Source organism: Trichechus manatus, unplaced genomic scaffold, assembly GCF_000243295.1.
Source record: "Trichechus manatus latirostris isolate Lorelei unplaced genomic scaffold, TriManLat1.0 scaffold00218, whole genome shotgun sequence".
Taxonomy (NCBI): domain Eukaryota; kingdom Metazoa; phylum Chordata; class Mammalia; order Sirenia; family Trichechidae; genus Trichechus; species Trichechus manatus.
In genome coordinates this window covers 2,438,273-2,464,928 of record NW_004444154.1, presented here as the reverse complement: position 1 = coordinate 2,464,928, position 26,656 = coordinate 2,438,273, and the positions used below count along the sequence as shown (strand labels likewise).

Below are 26,656 nucleotides of genomic sequence, written 5' to 3'. Positions count from 1 at the left end.
AGTGCTGACTGTTGCTGGGATGTCTTCTCTAGATGGGTTTCTCCATAATGCTGCTGAATGTCCTCACAGCATGGGGTCTGCCTTCTGACAGAAGGAGTGACTCAAGGGACCAAGGTGGAAGTTGCAGTGCCTTTTATAACCTAGCCTTGAAATCACACACCATCATGTCTAGTATTCCAGTGGTCATGCTAGTTAGCTTTGACTCAGTGTGAGAAGGATGCCACAGGGGTGTGAATACCAGGAGATACTGGGGGTCATCTTGGAGGCTGACTACCACACACATCAATGAGAAAATGTTCATAAAGAGCTCAGGGTATCTGCACTGAGCCCATAATATGCCATGGTGAGAATGAAGAGCACATATAACTCACTGCACTCAATAAATGAGCCCAGTTTCCTGCTCTGGTCCAATCTTCTGCTTTTGCCCAGTCATACGGCCAACTGGTGTTTGAGCCAGGAGAAGAAAGCAGATTTTCTAACTTCCTTCTTCCTGGTCCTCTTTCCCCTAGAGGAAATCCCCATAAAGATGCAGAGGTTAGGGACCACTTGCTGGTCCTAATAATGTAGTCACCAGAGTTGAAGATGAACAGATGTCTTATAGGGAAGGGTAGGGAAGTTGTTAGAGGATTCTGAATGTCAGACTGAGGAATCCATTTTCCTTTGACGAAAAAGCTGTAGGGAGCCACTGAAGGGTTTTGAACAAGAAAACAACTTTATTCAAACTCATGGGTCAAGTTCATGCTCACAGCTGCGTGCCACAGATTGTGGAGGTCTCTGAAGGAAGCAGGCTGTTGGAGTAATCCAGGCACAAGGTGATGAGGGCAACAGTAGTGGAAAAGAAGGGGACCAGGAGACATGGTGTCTAGGAATCCCATGATGTACAACCTGTGGATTGAGGATTGAGGGAGCCGAATCAGAAGGCTTAGATGAGGCTGTTAAATGGGCTAGAACATGGCAGTACTAATGATATTTGCCTCCGTCCATCCCCACCTCCAGCCCTGAGTCTACTCAACCTACAATGTAGGAGGCCTAGAAACACTCATTACATCTTGGAAGCAGGACTTGAAAAACAAACAGTCTGTCTTTCCTCTCATTTCTAGCTCTCCAGTGTGGAAAACAGATGCAATGAAGGACCAGACAGAACGGAATGTGCCCAGTTCTGAGCGCAACCCAAAGGACCCAGCCCTACTGAAGGGCTCTCTTCCCAGGGAGGAGGGTGCTGGGGGTGGAGGTGTCTTACTCAAGGCTGTCAGTGAAAACCTTACGTCTCCTATCAGACCTGTTCTAACCACCATCCCTGACCTCTGTCCAGGTAAAAGCCTCCCTGCACACTGTTCACCACAATGGATTCTCTCCTGTTACCTAGAATATCCCTGCTAACTTGCCTGCTTCCTCCTCTAGCCTGGAGCTCCCTGATAGCAGATGCTGTGTGTGTGCACCTCATACCCCTGGGGCCTGGCCTAAACACTGGTTTTCCTCTCTGAAAAAGGGTGACAAATATAATTTCATCAGTTTTACATCTGGAAACTAAGGTTTACAGTCACAAGCGTTGCAATCTGGCCACCAAAGAGCTGAATTCACTGCAGCGAAACGGCTCCCTTTACATCATGGATGTTGTGGATTTATCTTCCAGATCTATCTTCCAGAAGAGGACAGTAAGTGCCTTGTTCTAACCAAACCAGTATGTCTTCTAAAAGAGGGAATTTACTTGAGAAAGGGATACCATTTTTCTAGTTGGCACAAAGGTTCCATCTGGGCTAGCAGTGGCCCTATCCATAGATAGGTTTTACCTGGCCAATATAACATTTTAAAAGCTGGATTGGAACAGCTTTAAACAGGGCACATGCTCTCCAGGTTACCAGTCACCACCACTCCCTCTGGTCTTATACTCTTCACTACTCTTTATTCATCTATTTACCTACCTAGCCCCTGAGGGCATATGAGTTTCCAACCCTGCAGCATGGCACAACACTTTATAAAGCAATCCTTTCCACCTTTGGGTAGCAGGTGTTTGCAAAGTTCTTACACTGGATCAAAATCTTCCTATAGCAACTACCTATCCATCCTACTTCAGGGATCCTGCAGGTCCTATAGTATAAGCATGATCTTTGTCTAAAGCATGCCCTTCACCTATTTGAAGAACGCCATCAGATCCTAAGGCCTTCTCTTTTCCATTTCAAACATACCATCTTCGTTCACCTGTTTTATTTGACACTGAACTACCTTACCATAATCAGAATGTGCCCTGTTATCCTCTTAAAGAGGTGTGCCCATAAGAAGAAAAATTTTGCAAGCTTGGTCTACTCCCCTGCAATTCAAAGCATCATTTGGGAGCTTGCCCCACTCCCACCCCCACCCCCAGATCTACTGAATCACACCAAAGTTTGGACAGCACTGATCTAACCAACTCAGAGGAGAACACTCTTTTTCTGTTAATGTAGCCTAAGATTATATTAGCTTTTAAGGGCAATTATGTTACACTTTTGACCCTGAGTTTCCTGTTATCTGAAATCCCTAATTTTCACATTTGCTGCTAAGCCACACCTTCCTGTACTGTACTGTAGTTGTACTGAAGCATTTAGCAGTCCAATTATAACTTGATTAGTTATGCATGTGCCTAGACTAAGATCCTGAAGACAAAGCACAGACCATGTTCATCTCTGCCTTTGGTGCCAAGCGAAGGCCCAGGTACATAATAGGTGCCCATTAAGAAGTAACAAAATAAATAAATAAACAAAACAGAAGGAAGGCATGGCTTAATCCAGGGCTCAAACACAATGACAGGGACTCGTACTCTCCATTTTTCACCTTCGCTTCCTTGGTGTCAGCTCTGTACTTGCTGGGAAGGCAACTGACAGGCGTCCACCATAACGCTCAATGTCTGCATCTCAGTTTCCTTCGAATCCTGTAACTGTTTTCCAGGATGTCCAACATTACAGCAATCACTAGCATGGGTTATTGCCAGTAAGTTCTATTTTTAAACACCACACAAATTATTATGCTCCATCACATTGTTTCAGTGATTGACTTTAAAGGGCCCTGGCTTAACTCCTCCTGGAATAATACAGCAGTCACAGGAGTTCTTTGGGCCACTCCAAAAACCACTCCAGAGTGGTTTGCCACACATAATAGAGGGTGCGCTTGGAAGGCAGCATCCAATGACCAGTTCTGGTTGAAAACTTTTGTGTTTTTCAAAAGTTCAATAAGCAGCAAAAGTGACCACAATGTGTTTGAAACTTAATAGCATGTGTCTTCAGGAGACAAAGTGCCTAAAACTAGATGGAAAGACATGTAATTTTTAAAATTAAAAACTGTAGACAGGAGAGGTAACAGTCAAAGTAAAATAAGCATGAATACATTTTCGTTTCAAAAATAAAACCCGAGGTATGGGGAAAATTGTAATATGGAATTCAGCAATCTGTGTTGGTCATACTCCGTTTTGCATGTCTGCTGTGCCTGCTTCCTTTGGGTCCAAAGGCTCTCAATGGCTGGTCAAGCTTAGCTGGGAGCGGCAGCAAACCAAAGAGACCAGAGGCTGGGGGTGCAATTTCTGTCCTCAGCTCGGTAATCAGAGGGCAACCTGACCACCGCTAGCCTGTTGGTGGATGGACCAGCACTGGTCCATCACTGCTTCTCAAATGAACAACTTAAACCCATGCTTGTTGAGCCTCCAGGAAGGAGGTCAGTTGTGTGATTGTTTCAGATGGAAGGCGGTACAGAACCTGTACCCAGCCTACCCCATTCAATCTCAGAAATGTTTGGTGTGGATCCTGGCTCTACCACTTTCTTGAGGAGTAACTCTTTATAATCACTTACTCACTCTCAGCTTCCATTTCCTTATATGTAAAATGGGGACGGACAATGATACCCCACTCACAGACTGGTGTAAAATTAAAACAGCATCATGTGACAACCTACAAAGGCCATCGTCTCCCTTGTGCACCACCCCCACCCCCAGCTCAGTACCATCGGGCGCTCTAACTTTGATAACACGCAACTGAAGTATTTTGGCCTGATTTTGGCCTGACCACAGATGGTTCACAATTCTCTCTGCTCCTCAATGCCTATAGCACTTAGTTTGCACAATCACATATATGTGTTAAATCATACCTTCTAGCCCTGCAGTAACTGTAATGAGGGGGAAAATACCTTTGAAAATGCTCACGTTTTCACATAGATGGAAAAACAATATAAAATGACCAAAAGAGCATGGCTTCACCCCTTACTGGATATAAAACCTTAGGCAAAAATTTAATAGTAGGCATCAGTCAGTCATGCTTTGAAAAATAGCAGCAACACAAATGCCTCTCCTACAAGACTGTCAGGTCCTTGAGGGCAGAGAGCTCGTTTACTCAACTTTATATTCTCCTAAAGGCCCGAGTACACTGGGGGCATGTTAGTGATACGCTGAAAGGAAGGATAAACTGAACCACCTTGAAGGGCTTATCACCTTGGAAGGTTTAAGAGGCTTCTAAACTGTTACAAAAGGAATGATATAGGTGGGATGCAGCTAAAATGCAGCCCCTTAAAAATGGCAGGCTATGAAGTCTGGATTTTAATCTGTCCAACAAAATAACCTATCAACTCTAAGCAACTGCCTACATATTAAACTTCACAGAAACATTAATTTTGTATCCAAAGAGACTTTGTCTTTCTGTAACTAAAAGGCGGATGGCTGAAAGCAAATTCTACAAAAAGTAATTTAAATAGATTTATTTGTGGGAGAGAAACATCTGAACGTCAGGTACAGTCTGATCCACAATGATCCAACAATCTGTCCTAACTCATCCTGGGAGTACTCTTAAGCAGTTTGCAGGAGAAATTCCACCTGGAGCATCTGCTGAACATTTATTAAAATTCATAAAGCCATCTAACCTGAGTATCACACAATACATAACGACCATGATATACTAAGAAAAATACAATATCAAACACTCACTACTTTATGAATTACAAGCTACTAAATATAAACAATTTAGGGCCTTTTTTAAAAAGTGAAAAAAAATATTACTATTACAGCTTTATTTCAAGCATTTTCAGTTAGATACAGCTTTATATGTTTTCACTCACAATAAGATAGCAAAAGAATGTCTTCTTAAGTATCTGTAGATAAAATATACAACTTGTTTAAATGTTTGCGCTCTGAAGTATACTGTGCCATGTATGAGTCCTGATAAGAGAAGGAAACTGCTGTGGCAATAAAGCCGGCTGGCTAATCAAGACTTGGATAGTTTTCATACGTGTTTGAACAATTTACATCAAGGCAAAAAAAAAAAAGTGAAGACAAAAAGAGAACCAACTTCACTCTTTTTCACTGAAGCGGTCTAACTCCAGAGAATAGGCTTTCCATTTGGAATTCAAAGTGTGTGGTCCCGAGTTGAATTCTTTCCAGTCCAAGGAGCTGCCTGGGGCTTGGAGGCAACACTGATGAAGCAAGCTGGGAGGAAAGTGTTAACTGAACTACAGAGATGGTCACTGATAAAACAAAGTTCCTAGAAGTCTCCGGGTCTACAGAGGTGAAGGGCAGCCAGAACTATCAATACAAAGGGAAACTGCTCTCATTGAACTGCACACATAGAGCTTCTAGGAGGGTTAACAGTTCTTGACATCGGTTCCTGGTTGTAGTTTACAATATCTGCCTTCACCACCCTCTGTCATAAAAGAAAACAGAGTTATTATCAGGAAATCAGAACATTTAGAAACAACTCCTTAAAGTATATTTTTATTTTAGGAACTTTGGTGACCTCCTGAAGATAGACATCATAAATGAAGCGGGAGCTGATATTGAAAGAATCAACCAGAACAAACTAATGTAGAGTTGGGGCTTTCTTGTTTTTTGTTTGTTTGTTTTTTTAAGGAAGCAGCAGCAACTGACTTATTGAGTCTCCCCTGGCTGCATGACATTAACTTGAGGTTATCACAAGCCTCATAAAAAGTGACAAGTCAATATGAAAAAGTAAACCCTGGTTATAATTTAAAGCAAAGGAATTAAAATGAATCATCACACACACATTTTAATTTGTAGAGAAGACCATTGCCTCATCATTTCAAAGTAAAAAAGTCATTACTTATTATATAAGCCATTATATAATTTAGAACATTTACAGCAGTTTGTGAGTTAGTAAGAAGAGGTATAAATGCTAATGAGGACACATATAAAGCAGATATGTTTTGAACAACCCAATTTTTAAAACTTTCCTCCCAAACCCCTAACTTACTCCCAAATAGCTTACTACTGGGCTACGAATAATGACTTTGACAAAATATGGCAAAAATGACAAGTTTAGAAAATTACATCATATTTTTATAATTATTTAAGCCAAAAGACACTTTTAACTCTTCCCTCCTTCCTTATAACCACATTTCAAGGAATATCTTAAAAGATGAATTTAGCGATATGCCCTAATCTCTAAGTAATATTTTAAAGTAAAACAAATCTTTTTCTGTTTTCAACTCTTTTACTAAGTCTGCATACACAAGGAGAAAAAAAAAACTAACTTTTAAAAAAATCTATAAAATACTCTTTCAGTTAGCAGGTTATCTCAGATAAAATAGCAAGGAATGAATAATGAAATAACTGCGTCAATTCTCCACTTCACTACACATGTAATAAACACAACCATAAAGACAAATATGTTTAAAAGTACCTGAACTGTTATTTTAATTTGTTCCCAATTTCTTGTTTAATTCATAAGTTTCCTGGCAAAGAACCAATTTTTCAAAGTCCTAAAACAGTACTTATGCAATATTAATTCTCAGGAATGTATAATAATTATCTCAACTTCTCCACTCATAAGGAATAAAGAACAAGATAGCATTCACTATTTCTCCCCATCCTTCTCCCCAAATTGCAATAATTTATCCATTAATACCTGAACTACTGCACTGAACAGATTTTACTCTGAGCAGAGCTGGAATGTTGATTATCTTCTTCCGGATACTTCACTATTTCTGCCCTGACAATACGCTGTCAATTCCGTGCAACATAAGCAAGACAAAAAAGGAAGAATGCAAAAAAAAAGGAAAGAGACAAAATGGAAAGTATGTTCAATGGTTGAAAACAGAAGGGATTACTAAAGCAGAAAAAGAAAAAATTAACATATAAATTTAAGATGCCACAAAAGAAACAGCAGAATGTATATATATGCAAAAGGAAGGAAAAGGAACCAAGAAACATTGTTTTTTACAATTCTATTCAATTATTGAAATAGATATGTCCACTGGACTTCCTTGACAAATTGTGAGTTCTATTTTTGATACCACAATTACACACAACATATATAAAGCACAGTAATTCAGAGGACTCTGAAGGATTATAGGGCTTTTCTATGGTAAAATGTAATAAGTGAATTAATTCCATTTCGTTTGACAAACATTACTGAGGATCCACTATGTGCCAGTCACTCTATACTTGGAATGCATGGGTGAATTCCACAGTATCTGCTCACAAGTTGCTGTGGACTTAATGGTAAGAAACACACATACACAACTAATTGTCACACAAGATAAGTGCTTTACTAGGGGACTTATAATATGTTGTGGGAACATAGGAAGGAGTAATCAATTTTCTTTGAAGGTGGGGAGAGGAATGTAGAAATCAGAGAAAGCCATATGCCATTTACAGTTTTTAAGTTTAATAATATTTATTACTTGTCAAAGACTTCCTTTTGATGCTAACACCCCCATCCTCCCAATCCTAACCTCCATATTTCCAAATTCCATATAGAAATAAACAAGGTCAAGATGTGGTTGTCCGTCATTTTTTAAAAAATTTATTGAATACAAAGCTTAAATACAACAGCTGTTGCTTTCAAATGTCTAAGAGTTTTGCTAAATAAAGACTCAAAATTACTGTTTTTTTTAATTGCTGTAATTCTTAGGATAAAAAGACCACATATGACACATATGTGTAAGAAATAACAAGCTCCCTAAATTTTTTAGACTTGAAACTATCCTCACTTATCATAAGATTTCATATATCTTATCATTTCCAAAAGCCCTCCTTCCTAAGAGCATCTATTAACTTATTAACACATACAGAAAAATATTGTAAAATGAGCTGCTGTCTGTGATGACATCTTTTAAATAAAGACTGGAAAAACAATTGACAGTAAATGAACAGGATGCTAACTTACGTGAACGTATTAGCCTTAGGTGCACTCTGCTTAAGTTCTCTAGCAAGTAGTATTAACTCCTGGACAAGACTCATGATTTATGAGGCACTCAGCCTGATGCTATCAAAAGAAGCATTACCAACCACCAAATGAGGTATGGGGGGGTGGATATGTCAGTGCAATGCTGAATACTTTTATATGACCTCCCCAGACCTAATTGTTTCATGCCAAACTTTGGATTACAACGAAGAAAAGGGATTTTTATAATCAGTAAGCAACTCATTAATCCCTCAAAATGCTGGTTAAAATCCTATCCTATAAACACAACCAGATTACTGACCTGTGGTCAAGACATTTTGGTCAAAGTACTGACTAACACAAATGACTTGGATTGCCATCATTTATTTTCATCAAATTAATGAAGAACTAACAAGGCAGCATCTTTCTTGTGGGCCCTGACTGTTTGACATAAGGCTTTGTACAATGTCCCTGAAGTGGAAGCCATAACCAAGGCTCCGCAGATTCTAAACTTTGCTTTCTATGAGCAGAAAAACATGTGTCATAAACTTCATGGTAGGTGGTTTCACAGTAGTCAGCTTGTTTATAAGTCATTTATTGATGTTTTCAGAGAAAATGTTACCCACAAAATACCAACTTTTATTTTTGGAGCCAAAAAGCACACTTGATTATTCTCTGCTATTAGTCAACGGAGTGAAAGTAATGAGGTGGCTCCAAGAGGAAAGGAGTCATGTGGTGGAACACTGGCTTAACCCTTATTTTGTCAAAGAACAGTTGTTAGTGCCTACTGGTAATGGAAGTGGTAGCTATCCAGAGGGAAAGCAAGAAAGCAACCTAGGGGCTGGGGTAAAGAGGTATAAGAAGCATAGACTCTTGGGAATACATTAAAGATAAAGTTGATCAATTCTGCAACTGCATCTTAACTCAGACTGTAGTAACATATTTTCCACTGCAAAAGCCATAGTTTGTCATTCTCAATATATGGAGTAAACACACTTTGAAGGCTAACACATGTGTCACTATTATTCTTTCAAAGCCAAGCACTATTCTAGGTATTGGAGACATTTATATAAATAATGCATGATCTCTGTTTTTGAGATGTGAAAGAGTCTACAAGGGAAAATAGATGTGTAAACCATTAAAGAATACTATGATTGATATATGGAGCCCTGGTGGCTAAGAGGTTAAGACCTTGGCTGCTAACCAAAAGGTCAGCAGTTCGAATCTAACAGCTGCTCCTTGGAAACCCTATAGGGCAGTTCTACTCTGTCCTACTGGGTTGCTATGAGTCAGAATCAACTTTATGGCAATGGGTTTGTTTTTTGTTTTTTTATGACTGTGCTGCAAGATTACAGATTACCATTTAAAGCATAGATACAGCATGTTATAAGCATGGTACTTTGCAAATAATACGAGCTTTAAAAAAAAAAAAGCTACTTGTCTTCTTTTTCCTTATAACAGGCCATTATATGCTACAAGAACATCCATAACGTTGGGCAAGTTGTTTTATTTCTTTGGTCTTGACACTCTCCTAATCTATGAAATGTCAGGTTTAGCTACATGATCTCTAAGGTCCCATCTGCTTTTGAAATTAGGTGGAAAATAAATTTAAAGGAAAAAAACAAAATGGAATGTGACATGGACATCTGTTAAGCAATGTTCAATATTTGAGGGTTAGCGTAGTACCTACAAAGTATATGCTCTGCAAGGAAGACAAGCGGTATGTAGTGTAAGAAAGGAATTCCAATGCATCTTTGTAAACATATTGGAGAAAATGATAAACAGATTAACATCCAGGTGAGAAGAATCCAAATTCTTAAGGGCTACAGTATTGAATATTGACCAATATTCAGATAAAGACAAAAGACAAAAGAGTCCCTAGGAACAGGGGGTTAAATGGGTGGCTGTGTTGTGCGGGTATGTGCTAATAAAGATTCAGCTCAAATCATGAGCAGGCCTACTACATGTCGGGTCCTATGGTAGACACTTTCATCGTATGAAAATACTGAAGGAACAAAAAGGAATATATATCAAGTTTAGTGAATGTCTCAGACTTGACAGAAATTTTTGTTTTGAAGAAACTAATACATACCTAGTTCAAACCAAACTGAAATTTTTAATTCGCAAGTGAAAATTACAAGGATTAAAAATATATTCAGACCTCTTAATACCAAGTAAATATGGCAAAACCTACATTCTTGTTATGATTCAGACTGAAAGAGACAAGACATAGGACTATGTATTTTCTTCTTAGATTATCTAATGCATTATTACAGAACTGAATGCTGGACTTCCTAGAGAATAGCAGTTGAAATTTATTTTTCCCCCTAAAAGTTTGACTACTTTGTTAAAAAAGAAAAAAAAAAATTGAACAATCTGGGAAACTAGAACACTTATTACTACTTCCAATTTTTACACTATCTTAGAGGGGGCTAGTTATGGGGAAAGAGATGGAGACGAGATACATGATGCAAATGACACTACTGACTAAACTGGGAATTGTGAAAAGTGCGTTTCTAGTATACTTAAGTGTTTAAATATTTGACTACCCCAGATATCCTGCGAGCTCTTGAGGACAGGAACTTTATCTTATTCATTTCTGTATCTCCAGATTCTAGTGTGGTCTCTCCAAAAAGCAGACCTTCAAAAATGCTTCCTGTACTAATAAATTGTATTCACTTTCTTTTCTCCCTCTTTCTCCTTTTCTTCCTTGCAAAGCTTGCAAAAGATGCTGCTAAACAGGAACAATCTATGTTAGAACTAAAATGGCAGGATCTCTCTAAATAATCAGTAAATGGAACTAAGACAAAGCCCTTATTATAAATACCATATTTTTTCACAAATAACATGCCCACGTAAATGACATGCCCACACATATAACACTTAGGAAAATAATGCTTGGGGGTGGGGGGAGTTGTGTGGTTGGCAAAAACATATAACACATGTTGTTTGTGCAAAAATACGGTATTTATGTCACCAACTAAATTACTATAGCATCAGTTTCTATGTGACTAGTAAGTCTAGCTCCTTCTTTATAAAATAATACTAAGTACTTTCAAACATTACCTCGAATCATTTCAGGCATCTTTCAAAATGGCACCTAAACCACAGAAAGCAGGCAGCATACAGATTATCTGAACTTCCTTGTCTTTTAAATAAACTTTCAAAAATGTTTCCACTGAGCAATATCAATTGTTAAATTAATAATTTAATTGGCAAGGGCACCAAATTACATTATATTAAGTCATCAGGTTCAGAAAAGGATAATGAGGCTTCCAGCCACACAGAAAGGATTTTGACAGACGTAATAAAACAGGGCCCTGGTAGCTTAAATTCCTCTTCAAACAAATGAATTAAAAGTAAACTTTACTAACAAACTAAAGAATTAAAACTTGTAGCATAATAGACAAGACAGGTGTGCTAATAACAAGCAAGGTGGGGGTGTGCAGGATAGAGAGCTGTTACAGGTAACACATCTAATATTCTTTTAGTTAAAAACCACGTGGGTGTTAAGTCCATCTCTAAAAAAAGAGTAACAGTGCTGCTCTTGGCTCAGAGGGAGCTAAGAATATTAGTAAAGCTTCTCCCAAATTTTGCCTTTCAAAAGCACCCAGGTTACTCCATCTCTTTGAAGGTATCCTTGAACCTGAGCACTGCCAGCACAGCTCAGGCAGCAAATCAGGTTCATTCTCAGTGTAGCTGGCCTGTGAAGTGCCAGTGTGCCTTCCCTCTAGGCTGAGCCCACCAATCACTGCGTTTCTCCTTTCCCTATTTCTCCACGCAAGAAATCTCAGGGTTATCCTGGACTTCTCCTCTTTCTTATCCAATCATCCCACAAGCCCTAATGATTCTTCTCTGAGATGTCTCTTACATCCATCCTTCCCTTCTGCCCTGATTCTGGTCCTTATCACATGACAACAGTAACCTAGCCTCCTTACCTCAATCTCCTTCCCATCTAACCACACAGATTAAAAAAAAACAAACAAACAAAAAAAAAACTCCCATTAGATAATCTGATTGAGAAACTGCTTTCATTTACTCTTGCTTAAAAAATGATTTTCCACTGTCTATAAATTAGATAAAATTCATCAACTTGGCATTCACAGATCTCCAGAATCTGTTCTCAAACTCTCTTTACACCCTGACACAAATGCTCATTTATTTTAAGCAAACTGCTCTTCTGTTTCCAAAATACAATTTAAGCTTTTCTATCCAGGTATATTGTTCCAGCCAGCTTCTTTTTCAGCATTCTCTTCTTGCCACTCCAAACTGCCCAATACACCTTCCCTCAATATGGCAGATTGGAAACAGGGCCACAAGTATCACATAAATCTGAGTTCAAATCCTGGATTTATGACCCCTTAACCCTTGGTCTGTGGGCAAGCTATTTAACCTCTCTTTAGTCTCCATTTCCTGCCAGTAAACTGATGAAATTCCACCTGGCCCCCACAGTTATTATGAAGATTAAATAGGATAACATACTGCCTGGGCCATAATTAGTAATTATCTTCACTGAAGCAGGTGTACATTTTAAACTTCGTTAAATCTTCTTTAGACCCACTACTATACTGAGAATATATGTTCAATAAATTGTTCATGATTGTTTGATAATCATTCATGGACTTTCTAATTAACCAGAGACAAGCATCTTTTAGGAAGAGAAGCCAAAAAGCACAGGAATTCCTTGACTTCTGTGTTCCTCCAAGGTCTGTGAGATCGTGGCAGTACTTTAACAGCCACCTGAAGCAAACCTCTGTCTCTTTCTTGTATCCTCTTAGGGCAAAACCAAGTTAACTATTTTGATGTATCTAGGAGCAATTTACATGGCACAAAATATCACAGCACTGTGCCTGACCATAATAAGTGCTGAAATAGATGTCTTTCGAATGATTAGGAATAAAAGTAGCAGATTTCTAAAAGCTCCAAGTATTTTAATTAAGTCCTAGAGACAACCAGATCGGCATAACAATTTTCAATTGATATTTGCTCTAATTGCTTTAAAAACACATACACAAAGAGCGACCATGTGGATAAGACATAGAACTAACTCTAAAAGAATTAGAGAGAAATTTAAGGGTGGGAGAAGATAATTATACCTTTTTAGTTGCATGGGAATGCAGGTGGAGGGAACTGAAGGAAAATGCAGTTCATTTGTTGCTTTTAACCAAACCACTTCTGAAGCTTAGCTTTAAACTATAGGCTCTGGCTCTGATTTTTCATTCTGTCAAACATGTGAATTGGTGTGCTACTACAGTGGTATTTTTAAGTGCTTGACTGTTGGTATTCGTGTTTATTTCTTACTCTAAGAGTACTGATACACTATATTTTGAGGGAGGATAAAAAGCACAAAGAATTATGCAAACTACACAAACCAGAAGAAAAATATGATTCATTTAATTTGGCCAGTGACCACTCCTTTAAGAATTCTACTGTATTTTATGATTCTTGGTTTAAGGTTACTCTTGTGTTCCATATTCCTGGACTATTTTTCACTGATGTAATATGATCATCAACTTAGGGAAACAAATCACCCTTTAATAGTTTTTTTTTTTTTTTTTTAAGATATTCTTATTACTACATTAATTAAGCAAAGGAATTTTAAAAACTCATCATCCTTCCTGGAGTTCACATATTATTTCCTGAGCCTAACATTCTTCCCAAATTCTGATATCGTGGTTCAAGAAATAGGAACACATTACAAATCTAGGTACATAGAATTTTCTAGGAATAGAGAAAGAACTCAGAAATCCTTAGTAATTAACGACTTTATTAAACTAACAGTAAAATAACATCATTACAAGGGATGATGTTTCAGAGATGAACAGATAACACAGATTTTTTAAAAAGTGGAAAAAATAATGTTTCACCAAAGCAAACACGGAAGATGCCAAATAGAGTAAACCTTCTCAAATTAGGATTAAATTTTGATAAACTGTTGTGATTTTCTATGAAAGATAAATAGAATATTTAGTGTACAGTAATCCTGGAAGAACCTAAATAAACACAAAACAATATGGCAGGCACCTTATCCATTGTTTACTGTTGATGAAATTTTTATTATATTAATCTTATTTTCCAACAAAAAGAACAAAATGACGTTTCAAGGATATCATACTTCGGCAAAAAAAAAGAAGGTAACATCCAACATCTTTTGCAATAAACACTGAATTATGCAATCTATTTCTAAGGCTGTTAGAGATGTGGACATGGAATGCATAAATGGTGAAGGATTCATGAGTAAAAAATAGTATCTTGTTAAGAAAATCTATTATTTTTAAAAATATACAGTTCACAATAATCACCTGTGACTGTTCTATTTCTGCTTTGTTTAATTTGATTCCAAGAATTTCAGCAGCAACTTTCTGAAAACACAGGAAGACCTACATAACAAAAATAGGTTTGAATGATTTAAAACAGGCATATTTAAGTTACCTTCAAATAAATTAAACTTTCTAAAAAATGATAAACAGCAAGAATTGCAAAAATATGATGTACCAGGTGATTCCAAACTTAGCTTTATTTGGCAAATACAGCAATATTTTAAATGTAGCAATTTTTTAAAATGATAAAACCATAATTTACAAATCCATGCAATTAACTGAATTGGTGTAAGCTTACACATAAATTTTTAAAGATTTATCAGAAGACAATTAATTACAGACACTATATCAACAAAATTAAAAAAAAATTAAAACAAACTACCATGAGTCCTACAGAAAATGAAAATAGTGTATACTTTCTTGGTTCTTCACTGCCAATTCTATGTTCATCTTTTGATCTGGCATTAGCCTATCCTAAAAGGTCTCTCTTTCCAACCTTTTAATAACTTTTGTGACTCTCTTATCAATTTCAACAAATTCTCCATATCTTTTGACCAGGACTCTTTTACTGTATTTTATCAGTCCAGAGTATAGGAGCAGCAAATTAAGTTATAGCTAAACAAAACTCAAGTACTTTCATACATAGCTTATGCTGGGTCTACCATGATTCCCAGAGCTCTCATACAGACATTCACTGTAGTGTATAACTGGCCTTTATTTCCTAGTGCCCTACCATATTTTTCTACCTGTTCATCTCACTATTACTGAATATTTACTGCAACTTAACTAATATAATTTTGATTTCTAATCCTATTATTCAAAGAAATGCATATCCCTGAAAGGCTTATGTCATTTGCACCCCCAAAAAGCATAATGCATTTTGTAGTTCACCAATGGTCAATATTCAAGGAACAATAAGAAAAACTAATGTAGTGGAGTGAAGAGAAAGAACTGGAGCATAAGAGATGAGGAAGGCTATTAAGGGGGTGCAAATCATGTAGGATCTTGTATGTTATTGGAAGGACTTTGGCTTTTACTCTGAGTGAAATGGAAGCCATGGTGGGAGGCTTGATGTGACTCCTACTTTAACAGGATCAATCTGGTTGTCGTATTGAGCATTCACTACAGATGACCAAGGGTACAAAAAGAGAAACCAGGGAGGAGACTATTGTAAGAGATGATGGAGGTTTGAATCGAAGCAGTAGCAGTAGAGATGGTAAGAAACAGTCATCAGATTCTGTATATACTTTGAAAGTAGAACCAACAGGATTCAGTGACAGAGCAGATGTGGGGTGTGACAGAAAGGATGTGAGAAGAGTTCTGAGCGGGCAGTTGGATATACGAGCCTGGAGTTCAGGAGAGATGTTTGGGCAAAGCCATGGCACTAGATGATGTACAGATTTTGATGTGGTCACTATGGAAGTAAGTTTAGAAAAAGAGGTATCTAAGGACTGAGCCCTAGCGCATTCTAACATTTAGAGGTTGGGAAATTAGGAATCAGCAAAGCGGACTGAGAGGGAGTAGTTAATGACGTTAAGAGAAAAAAAACCAGGAGGTGTGGTATCCTAGAAGCAAGTGAAGAAAATATTTCAGAGGAGAGAGAGATCAACCATTTTACGTATTGTTGCTAAATCAAGTAATATGAGGACTAAGAACTAACCACTGGATTTAACAAAAGGGATGTCATTGATGGTCTTGATAACAACAGTTTTGGTAAAGTATTAGGGGCAAAAGTCTGGTTGGAATTATTCAAGAAGACTGGGAGGAGAGAACTGGACACAATAAAGAGAGATAACACTGTAGGAGCATTTTGCTGGAAGGTAAAGGAGAGAAATAAGTCAATAACCAGAGAAAGATGTGGGATCAAGGGAGTTTTCTTGTTGTTTTGAAGTAGGAGAAGTCACAATATTCTGTGTGCTGATAGAATAATAAAGCAATGTCCTTGACTAGGCAAGGAAAAATTGGATGTAGGTCGATGGGTAGATGAGGTAGGAGGGGTCTGTGGAATCTGTCTTCTTTATTTCAAATTTCTTATAACATAGGAAACAAGCTCATCAGCCAGAAGTTAGAATGTTTTAAAGATTTGAAGGAAAAAGAGAAGCTATGAAATAGTCTAGGTGAGGAGGAGAGAGAATGGATTAGGAACATATGCTATAATTACTAAGCAGCATGAAGGGTCTACTTAAGGTTAGTGAGTATGATTTTAAAGTGAATGTTCCATCACGCCTCTGTGCAATCAAGATGCATTGATCATTACTGGTGATTGGAATGCAAAAACTGGAAACAAAGAAGAAGGTACAGTGGTTGGAAAATAAGGCCTTTGTGATGGAAATGACACCAGAGATTGCATGATAGAATTTTGCAAGACCAATGACTTCTTTATAGCAAATACCTTTTTCAACAATATAAACGGTGACTATACATGTAGATGTCACCAGATGGAATACATAGGAATCAAACCGACTACATCTGTGGAAGGAGACCATGGAGAAGCTCAATATCGTTAAGCAACAACGCCAGGGCCAACTGTGAAAGAGACCATCAATTGCTCAATGTAAGTTCAAGTTGAAGGTGAAGAAAATTAGAACAAGTCCATAGAGCCAAAGTACGACTTGAGTATTTCCCACCTGAACTTAGAGACCATCTCAAGAAGAGATTTGAAGCATTGAACACTAATGACCAAAGACCAAATGAATTATGGAATGACATCAAGGACATCATACATGAATAAAGCAAGAGGTCATTGAAAAGACAGGAAAGAAAGAAAAGACCACAATGGATGCCAGAAGAGACTCTGAAACTTGCTCATGAACATAGAGTAGCTAAAGCGAAAAGAAGAAACGATGAACCAAGAGAGCCAAACAGAAGATTTCAAAGGTTGTCTTGAGAAGAGAAATTAAAGTATTATAATGACATGTGCAAAGACCTGGAATTGGAAAGCCAAAAGGGAAGAACACGCTCAGCATTTCTCAAGCTGAAAGAACTGAAGAAAAAATTCAAGCCTTGAGTTGCAACACTGAAGGATTCTACAAGGAAAATATTAAAAGATTCAGGAAGCATCAAAATAAAATGGAAGGAATACACAGAGTCATTGTACCAAAAAGAAGTGGTCAACGTTCGATCATACTATCAAGAACTGATGGTACTGAAGGAAGAAGTCCAAGCTGTACTGAAGACATTGACGAAAAACAACTTGACAACACTGGGTTTTATAAAAGAGAAGATACATAGAGGAAGGATGCCATGTGATGCTGCAACTACAATCCAAGGAACATCCGGAGTTACCAGAAGACAGGACAGAGGCATGGAACAGATTCTCCCCCAAAGCCTCAGAAGGAATCAGCACGGCTATAGGAGTCTCAGCCTCCAGAACTGTGAGACAATAAATTTCTGTTGTTTAAAGCACCTACACTTTGTAGTATTTTGTTGTGGCAGCCCTAGGAAACTTATACAGCTGATATCACTAATATATAAAATGGTTGTGCAATTTTTAAAAAATTAAAAATTATAAACACATCATAAATGGAAGAACAATAGCTAATGAAGCTTTTAAAATTTCAACCTCAATAGTAATAAAAAAAAATCAAATTTAAATAGCAAAATATCCTTTTTTTTTTTTTTTTTTTTGGAGTGGGCTTACCAATTAGGCAAATATTTAAAAATAAATAAATAAGTCCTGAATGTTAAAAAGGTACAGTGTTAAAACACTCATGCAATGCTGGTGGTAGTATCAATTAACAGCCTTTCTAGTGATTTGGCAATATGTTTCAATCCCTTTTCTAGGAATATATCCAAAGGAAATAACCAAAAAATTAAAAGCTTATATATAAAATTGTACATTAGAGAATCATGTCTAAAACTTGGAAACAACCTACATGTCCAACAATAGGGACTTGCTTGAATAAATTCTTAAAATAATATTAAATGATATAGAAAATATACTTCAGACAAACACATCAAATAAAAAAGTAAAACACAGAATTATTTCTATATGATCATTTGGTGAGCCCTACACTCTTATCAGTTGGGTTCACAAATCCTGTCCCCACCACTAATTAGCTGTGTAACCTATACCCCGTCATATCATATAACCTCTTTAAGCTTCATCTATAAAGTGGAGATAATTATAGCAGTACAATGCCTGTCACAGAGTAAGCAAACACTCAATGAATAAACACTCAATAAAGCACTAGTATTTGTGAGCACCTGAAACAAAACTAGAAAGAATCATGAAGTTATGAATAGTCATCTCTGGTTGTTGGGATTAAAGGGATTTATATTTTCTTCTTCTTAAGTCTCTGTATTTTTAAATTCCCTAAAGTAATCACAAAATTATCTTAAATGAGTTATAAAAGTAGTATCACCAAAACAAATATGTCATATTGAATCTAAGATAGTTTATGTCTCCAGTATGAATTAATTTGCTCAAAAAGTTAACAGAAGAGATCTCCCTATGAATGTTAGTAAATAAAAGTGAAACATCACTTACAATATGCAGTATTCATTAGTTTACTTACAGAGTCTCCTGTCTTGGCTGAGACAAAGTGGCTACTAAAGCCATTTTCCTGGCAAAACCGCAAGTGTTTTTCAGGTTTTACTGTTCGCATGTGCTCCAAATCAACTAGAAAGGTGGTAAAAAGAGAACAAAATTCAATATTGAAGCTAATCAATATATTTTTTTTATGTTTAACATGTTTAAATTTTATTTACTTTCCAATATTGTATCCAAGCTTAGACACTAGCTGTATAACATTAGCCAATTTATTTAACCTCTTTGTGCCTCAGTTTCCACATCTAAAAAATGGGAATAACAAATATATCTACTTTATATAGAATTCTTTGAGCATTAACCCATGGATAGGGCTCAGAACAATGACTAGCACATGGTAAGTGCTCAAAAACTATAAGCTATCATTATTATTATCTACATAGCTTCAGGTACATTGATAATGCTTAAAAAGACCCACCTAATACAGTGTGTTTAAGCATTGTGATTAATTAAAGGTAAGGTGTACTTATCCAAGCATATTTGGATTGAAATAGTAATTTAATGATTACCAACAGTAACTTAATAATTACAATATTCCTGAACACTGCACTGCATACTTATATTAATTACAACCATGATTTAATTTCACAAAGATATAGTTCAGTTGCTTTCCAATTCTACAGTATCCTTTTTGAGTGAAAAGTTGTAGGTGCTTCAAAGCAAAACACGGTACTCAAATCCAATACTAGTTTTACCCAACACAGGCTATTTTTTCACATGTGATCCTTTATTGAACAGTTTCTTTTTACAACACTACAGACCCTATAAGTGTGTTGACTCAATGCTGTCAAATTATAAGGCAAATATATTCACAAGATTCAAGGACAACAAGGCTCTTTGAGTCAATATAGGAAAAAAAAAACTTAAACTGATTTCCTGAGGAAGGGACCCAACTGACTTGTAAAAACTTGTAAATTTGCAAATCTAGTAAGTCTACATAATAGTGGCAATTGATTATCAACTAAAAAATTGTCTCCTGCTACATAAAAGGCTTTATTTAAAATTACATTGAAGGTCTTTAGTTTGTAGGCTCAAGAGATCTTTCTCTAGGAGATTTCTGATCTAGTGGGGGATTCCTGAGCCCCAGTTATATTGCTTACCCTGGATAATAGGGAGTTGTTTCCCCACCCCCCACCCTGGCCACAAGTTGCTGTTCCTTAAACATCACTGAGACCTTATTTACAAGAACAGTTCAAAAACGTCCAGATACCACAGGCATCGAATTGTGAAAGACTAAAATACTAACCTATTAGCACTGACATTTATACACCTACTTTATCAAAATATTGAAGTTAACATACTTTCCTAATTCAACAAGAGTAAGAACAAATCTTGTCAGTAGGAAAAATCCCCAATGAAATCACTACCCAATTAAATAAACATGAAGTTGTGTCATTTAATGGGCATGTGCACTTGTCTTTTCTAATGGGATAGTGTCTATCATCATTCTGTTTTTTTCTTTTTTTCCCCCCTTTCCTTCCCCTCAACTCTCCAACTACCACATAAATCTATCTATAGCTTTGAGAGATTTAATATCCAAGCAAAAGTTATTTTCCTAATAAAGATAATCATAAGGAGACTAGTTCTATCACTGGTCAATCAGAAAAAATCATTTATTCAAACAACATTAACTGAGCACCTACTATACGCCAGGCAGTGTGGTAGGCAGTGAGAACACAAAGATGAAAAAGATATAATCCAGGCCCTCAAAATATCACCACCAGAATTGTGAACATAAAAGACCATTAAGAATCATAACATGGGATCAAAGTGACAACAGCAACTTGAAAGATTAGATAGGAACCATAGGGGTCAGTGAATTTATGACAATGGAGGAGGAACAACTCAGAAAAGGAGGGTGAGAATGTTTGCACAACTCAAAGAATGTAATCAATGGCACTAAATGATACACGTAGAAACTGTTGGATTGGTATATGTTTTGCTGTGTATATTCTAAACAACAACAAAATAAATACAATTTTTTAAAAGAATCATAAAAATTAAGTAGATGAGATTCTGACAAATGAAAAAAGTACAGATGAAAAGACCTTCACAGCACTTCACTACAAAGTTTTCATCTGTTGTGTCAGAATTCACTAGTCAACATCTAAGTGGACTCAGTTAACTAGAATACTTCATTCTGAAAAACCAGAGATGTACATTCTTAAGATGGAGTTATAGTGAGACACCAGTAAAATCTCTTTTCTTCTATTTTAAGAGTATCCTTAAAATTTCTATCCAGTACCCATCTATTATATATGTGATAACACCCTTACTGTTATAATAATTTAATTTCCTTTATGTCCTTCAGTTAACTACATCATTTTTCTAGGTCTTAAAATTTATTTTCAGTGTCTAAGCAACTGAAGGACAAGGGCATTAATATTATGTACATGCAATTTCTTTTACCGCAACCATATTACACCATGCTTAAATATATGCTTAACAATTGCAGTGGATAACTGCTTTATTGATCATTCATTTATTCATTCATTCAACAAATATTTGAGTGTCTATGATGACCAGGCACCATCCTGGGTATTGCAGATGGAACAATAAGCTTACATTTTAATGAAAGAAAGGAGATCAACAAGTAAAATACAAAGTATGGCAAATGCTGATAAATGTTATAAAGAATAAAGCTGGAAAAGGGGGATCGGGGTACATGAGGGGAAGTGCTCTTAAACAGGTAGGTGAAAGACATTAAAAAGGCTAGGGTACAAGGAAATCTGGGAAAAGCCTTCCAGGTAGAGGGAACTGCAAATACAACAGCCCTAAGACAGGAGTGTGCTTGGAAGATTCAAAGAAATCCAGGAGACCAAGGTGGCTAAAATAAATTAGCAAGACAGGGAAGCAGTAGGGGATGAGGTCAGAGGGGTAAGCCAGGGGCCTGATGGCATAGGGTTTTGTAAGCCACTGTAAGAGAGATGGGAAGTCACTGGGGGGTTTGGAGGGAAAAAAAAAATAATGTAATCTGACTTACATTTTAAAAGGGTCACTCTGGTTGCTTTGTGGAAAATAAACAATAGAGGGCCAAACATGAAGCAGAAAAGCCACTGAGGCAAGAGATGATGGTAGTTTGGACCAAGATGGTAAGCAGTGGAGATGGTAAAAGTGAGCAGTGGAGACAGTGAAAAGTGGGACAGATTCTTAATATTTTTGGAATAAAGGCTGACTAGGGCATGATAATGGACTTGACATGGGATGTGAAAGATACAGGGAAGTCACTTGAAGATAACTAACCAGGATTTAAAATGACATGTGTTGCAGGTTTTGTTGCAGCCATATTCACCTGCATGGGTAGGGGTGCTGAGCAGATAAAGATTTGCATGTAAATAGAGTCGGGGTTTGCCAATCATGTACCGTTAAAACTGAAAATAGGGGCAGGTAAAGTGAAGGTAGTAAATGCAAGGGACTGATTATAATGACAGAACATGGAATCTAAGCTGAGTAAGGAGAAGGTTGAGGAAAATAAAAAGATGGTATATCAACTGATTTTAAGGTCTTATGTAGGTTTAAAAATTTCTGAGTTGAGGTATAGAGGAAGTGAGCTAGAAAGAGGAGATAACAGAGATTCGGATGTTTGAAACTGAAGCTACGGAGAGGGTACAGAAACTGGTATTGACTAGGTCGTGGGAACAACTATGTTAGTAGGGGTTGGGGGACAAGACGCCTGGAGGGAAAGAGTTCAAGGAACTGAAAGGCCAAAGTATTAGAAGGATCATCTATATGGATATTGGCATCACAAAGAATCATGACAGCAGTAGTAGTGGTAAACTGTGAACCAGGAGCCAAAATTTGTAAGAAATTCAAAGCAGTTATTCAGAGGTTGGTTGACAGCTCCAACAAATATAAGCAGCAGGAGGTATAATCTGACAGCTTGATATTCAAAGTTAGAAGTTTTTAGGGAAGATGAAGGAGAATAATCTGGAAAGAGCAATACGAAACAAGAAGGTCATCCAGTTCTAGCAGTAAGGCAGATATAGAGGGGAAAACCAACACCTGAAAGAGCTGTAGAAAAGGCAGCCCTATCCTCATTGGAAAGTCAAGTGACAGAGAAAGAATTTCAAAAAATTTGGGGAAGATATTCAAAATTTAGGGATTTTACTTTGTAAGCTCCTGAAGGTTCAGTGGAAGGATCTTAGAAGTTGAGAGGATAGAACTGGGATCTAAAAACCATATAAAATAAGAATTCAGAATGTCCTGGGCTTTCTTGTGTAGATAGCATAAAAACCAATTGCCAAAGAGTTGATTCTCTTTCATGGCAATCCCATGTGTATCTGAGTAGAACTGTGCACTGGGTTTTCCATGGCTGCTTTTTTGGAAGTGATGGCCAGGCCTATCTTACAAGGCAGTTCTGGGTGAACTCTAACCACCAACCTTTTGATTAGCAGCCAGCACATTAACTGTTTGCAGGGCCCAGCAACTCCATACATGCTGTCCTTTTTAGGTGCCGCAGGGTCGATTATGACTCATAAGGACCCTATGTACAACAGAACAAAACACTGCCCAGCCCTGCACCATCCTCACAATCATTGCTATGTTTGAGCCCATTTTTGCAGCCACTGTGTCAATCCATCTCATTGAGGGTCGTCCTCTTTTTCGCTGACCCTCTATTTTACCAAGCATGATGCCCTTCTCCAGGGACTGGCCCCTCCTGACAGCATGTCCAAAGTATGTGAGATGAAGTCCCGTCATTCTTGTTTCTAAGAAGCATTCTGGCTGTACTTCTTCCCAAAGAGATTTATTCATTCTTCTGGCAGTGCATGGTATATTCAATATTATTCGCCAACATCATAATTCAAATCCATCAATTCTTCTTTGGTCTTCCTTATTCATTGTCCATCTTTCACATGCATATGAGGCGACTGAAAATACTATGGCTTGGGTCAGGTGCACATTAGTTCTCAAGGTGACATCTTCACTTTTTAACATACTAAAGAGGCCTTTTGCAGAAGATTTGTCCACTGCAACACATCATTTGATTTCTTGATTGCTGCTTCCATGGAGAAATGTTTTAGAGTTTGGAAAATGTTATATTAATTAGGTCATATCAGAATAGGGTGGGTCCTAAATCTAATCACTTTTGAGTGATTAAAAAAAACAGAATAGACACGGAGATACAAAGGGGGGAAAGAAAGACAGATGGCAAGGACAGATGCATCTACCAAGTCCAGGAATACAAAAGATTGCTGATAGCTACTAAAAGCTGAGATAGACAAGGAAAAGCCTTCCTCTAGAGGCATGCCCTGATTTCAGGCTTCTAGCCTCTTGAACTATGAGAAAATAAATTCCTGTTCTTTAAAGCCACCCGTTTGTGGTATTTCTGTTATGGTGGCACTAGGTAACTAAGACACTACTCTAAGAAAATTAACTATTATATAACTGGTTATGACTTGTTAGTACTTTAAAAGCATTAATTAATAATAATAAATTACCAAACTGAGCCTATTAGCATTATAAAAGAATATAACTCTTTGCCTTAGTAATTGATTATATAAAGTCCTCACAAAGTACCTGCAGCTGTACATACAACTTGTGAAATTACATGTTTTAAAATGATCTATCATGGTTAGTACAAACATGACAAGTAAAATACCCATAAAATTTATTAAATTTTATTTGCATTTGCTTAAAATTATGTATGTATTTTGACTTCTAGCACACATACACACTAATGCTAACAAGCCAAGTATACAACAATTTCTCTTTAGAAGTCCCGTCTGTTTACTGGCATTCAGGTAACCTTACTCAGGATATCTACTGCATCTACCTATAAGATTACTGATAACACTAGACAGAATGGTCTTCAAAGGTGAAGTATTAGGTGTAATAAAAACAACTTAAAAACTAGATGTATTTAATGTGTTATAATCAGAGCTACTGATCAGACTGATGTAAAACTTTAAATTAAAATTTTAAAATTCTTAAACACACAATTGTCTTTTTATATTAGCCAATCTGAGACTACAATATTCACATTTTTCTAAATATTTATATTTCAACATGCTGTAAGAAAATATCCTATAATGAATATGACTTTTTACATTCAAACCAGAATGTTACCTCGTGTTTAATAAAAGAGAGAAAGTATTATATGATCCTAATCAATTATATTATTGTCTACACCCTGTCAATGGAAAGAAACATTAAAAGTACAAACTATTTTTGCTCCTCAGTTCATATATGATGCCAGGAACATAATATTCTCAGTGAAACGGTTGTAAAAAATGTCACTGTCAAACTTAAAGAAGCAAAAGCAAAATATAAATATAGTACTTGTACAGATTTTCACAGTAATTTTTAGGTTATCAAGGAAACATCTAGAGTGTTGATCTGGTTATACTCAATTCAAACAAACTACTTGTCACATTAACTACCTCCAGGAAGTTACTCCAAACACAAAATAAACTGTTTATGCCCCTACTCAGATAGATAACATGACAGATTGTTATTAGTTGAAGACAGATGAAATACATTAATTTGATTGTGAGCATGTGTTTAATTTTACCCTGCCATGTACACTCTCTAATGCTGTCTTTCTATGATGACATAGTAAATCATACTGTATTAAAAGAAATGTTAATGCAAGAATATTAAAAATCACCAGAACTTGACTTTGCCTTTAGAGTCTTAAACCAACCTTCTAACAAAATATAACTACCTGAAAACCACTGGGTTAAAAACAGATAAAGAAAAAAAAGTATCATTGAGGAAATATTTTAATTTCTAGTATAAATTTTAAAACTTCAATGCAGTTTAACATTCTTCCTGTTTTACTACTTTTTATATTTCTTTGTGAAATGTCTCTTCCTTCCTTTTCAAATTTTCTACTGAATTTGTAAAAGAACATTTTCTAATAAGAACATTTGCCGTATTTGTTCCAAACATACCCCTCCCCCAGGTTAGGACTTTCCTTTTAAACATTTCATGCTTTTGAGAAACATATTAATTTTTATGAAATCAAATGCACTAAGATAATAAATCCTGATTGTTTAAGCTGCTGTTGTACTTGTTAGGTGCCGTTGAGTCGGATCTGACTCATAGCAAGCCTATGTAAAACAGAACGAAACACTGCCCGGTCCTGTGCCATCCTCACAATAATTGCTATGCTTGAGGCCATTGTTGAAGCTACTGTGTCAATCCATCTCACTGAAGGTCTTCCTCTTTTTCGCTGACCCTCTACTTTACTAAGCATGATGTCTTTCTCCAGGGACTGGTCCCTCCTGATAATATGTTCAATGTACATGAGACGAAGTCTCCCCATGTTTGCTTCTAAGGAGCATTCTGGTTGTACTTCTTCCAAGACAGATTTGTTTATTCCTCTGGCAGTCCAAGGTACATTCAATAGTCTTCACTACCACCATAATTGAAAGGCATCAATTCTTTTCAGTCTTCCTTATTCACTGTCCAGCTTTCACATGCATATGAGGTGACTGAAAATACCATGGCTTGGGGTCAGGTGCACCTTAGTACTCAAAACAACATCTTTCCTTTTTAACGCTTTAAAGAGGTCTTTTGCAGCAGAATTGCCCAATGCAATATGCCATTTGAATTCTTGACTGCTGCTTCCCTGGGCATTGACTTTGGACCCAGATAAAATGAAATCCTTGAAAACTTCAATGTTTTCTACATTTATCATGATGTTGCTTATT

General features: G+C 36.8%; 1 protein-coding gene across 2 annotated transcripts in view; it reads right to left on the bottom strand.

The window, feature by feature from the left end:
- Positions 1-4,697: 4,697 nt before the first annotated feature.
- Positions 4,698-26,656, bottom strand: part of RAB28 (RAB28, member RAS oncogene family) — a 132,044-nt gene continuing 110,085 nt past the window's right edge. The window contains exons 5-7 of one of the 2 annotated variants that reach the window (XM_004388846.1): positions 18,970-19,073; positions 14,435-14,512; positions 4,698-5,651 (exon numbers count right to left, since the gene is read on the bottom strand). In XM_004388846.1, coding sequence (XP_004388903.1) covers positions 5,559-5,651; positions 14,435-14,512; positions 18,970-19,073 — 275 coding nt within the window. In that variant the 3' untranslated portion in view covers positions 4,698-5,558. Of the gene's footprint in view, positions 6,968-14,434; positions 14,513-18,969; positions 19,074-26,656 lie in introns of both variants that reach the window. The other variant, XM_023742795.1, reaches the window with a different exon arrangement.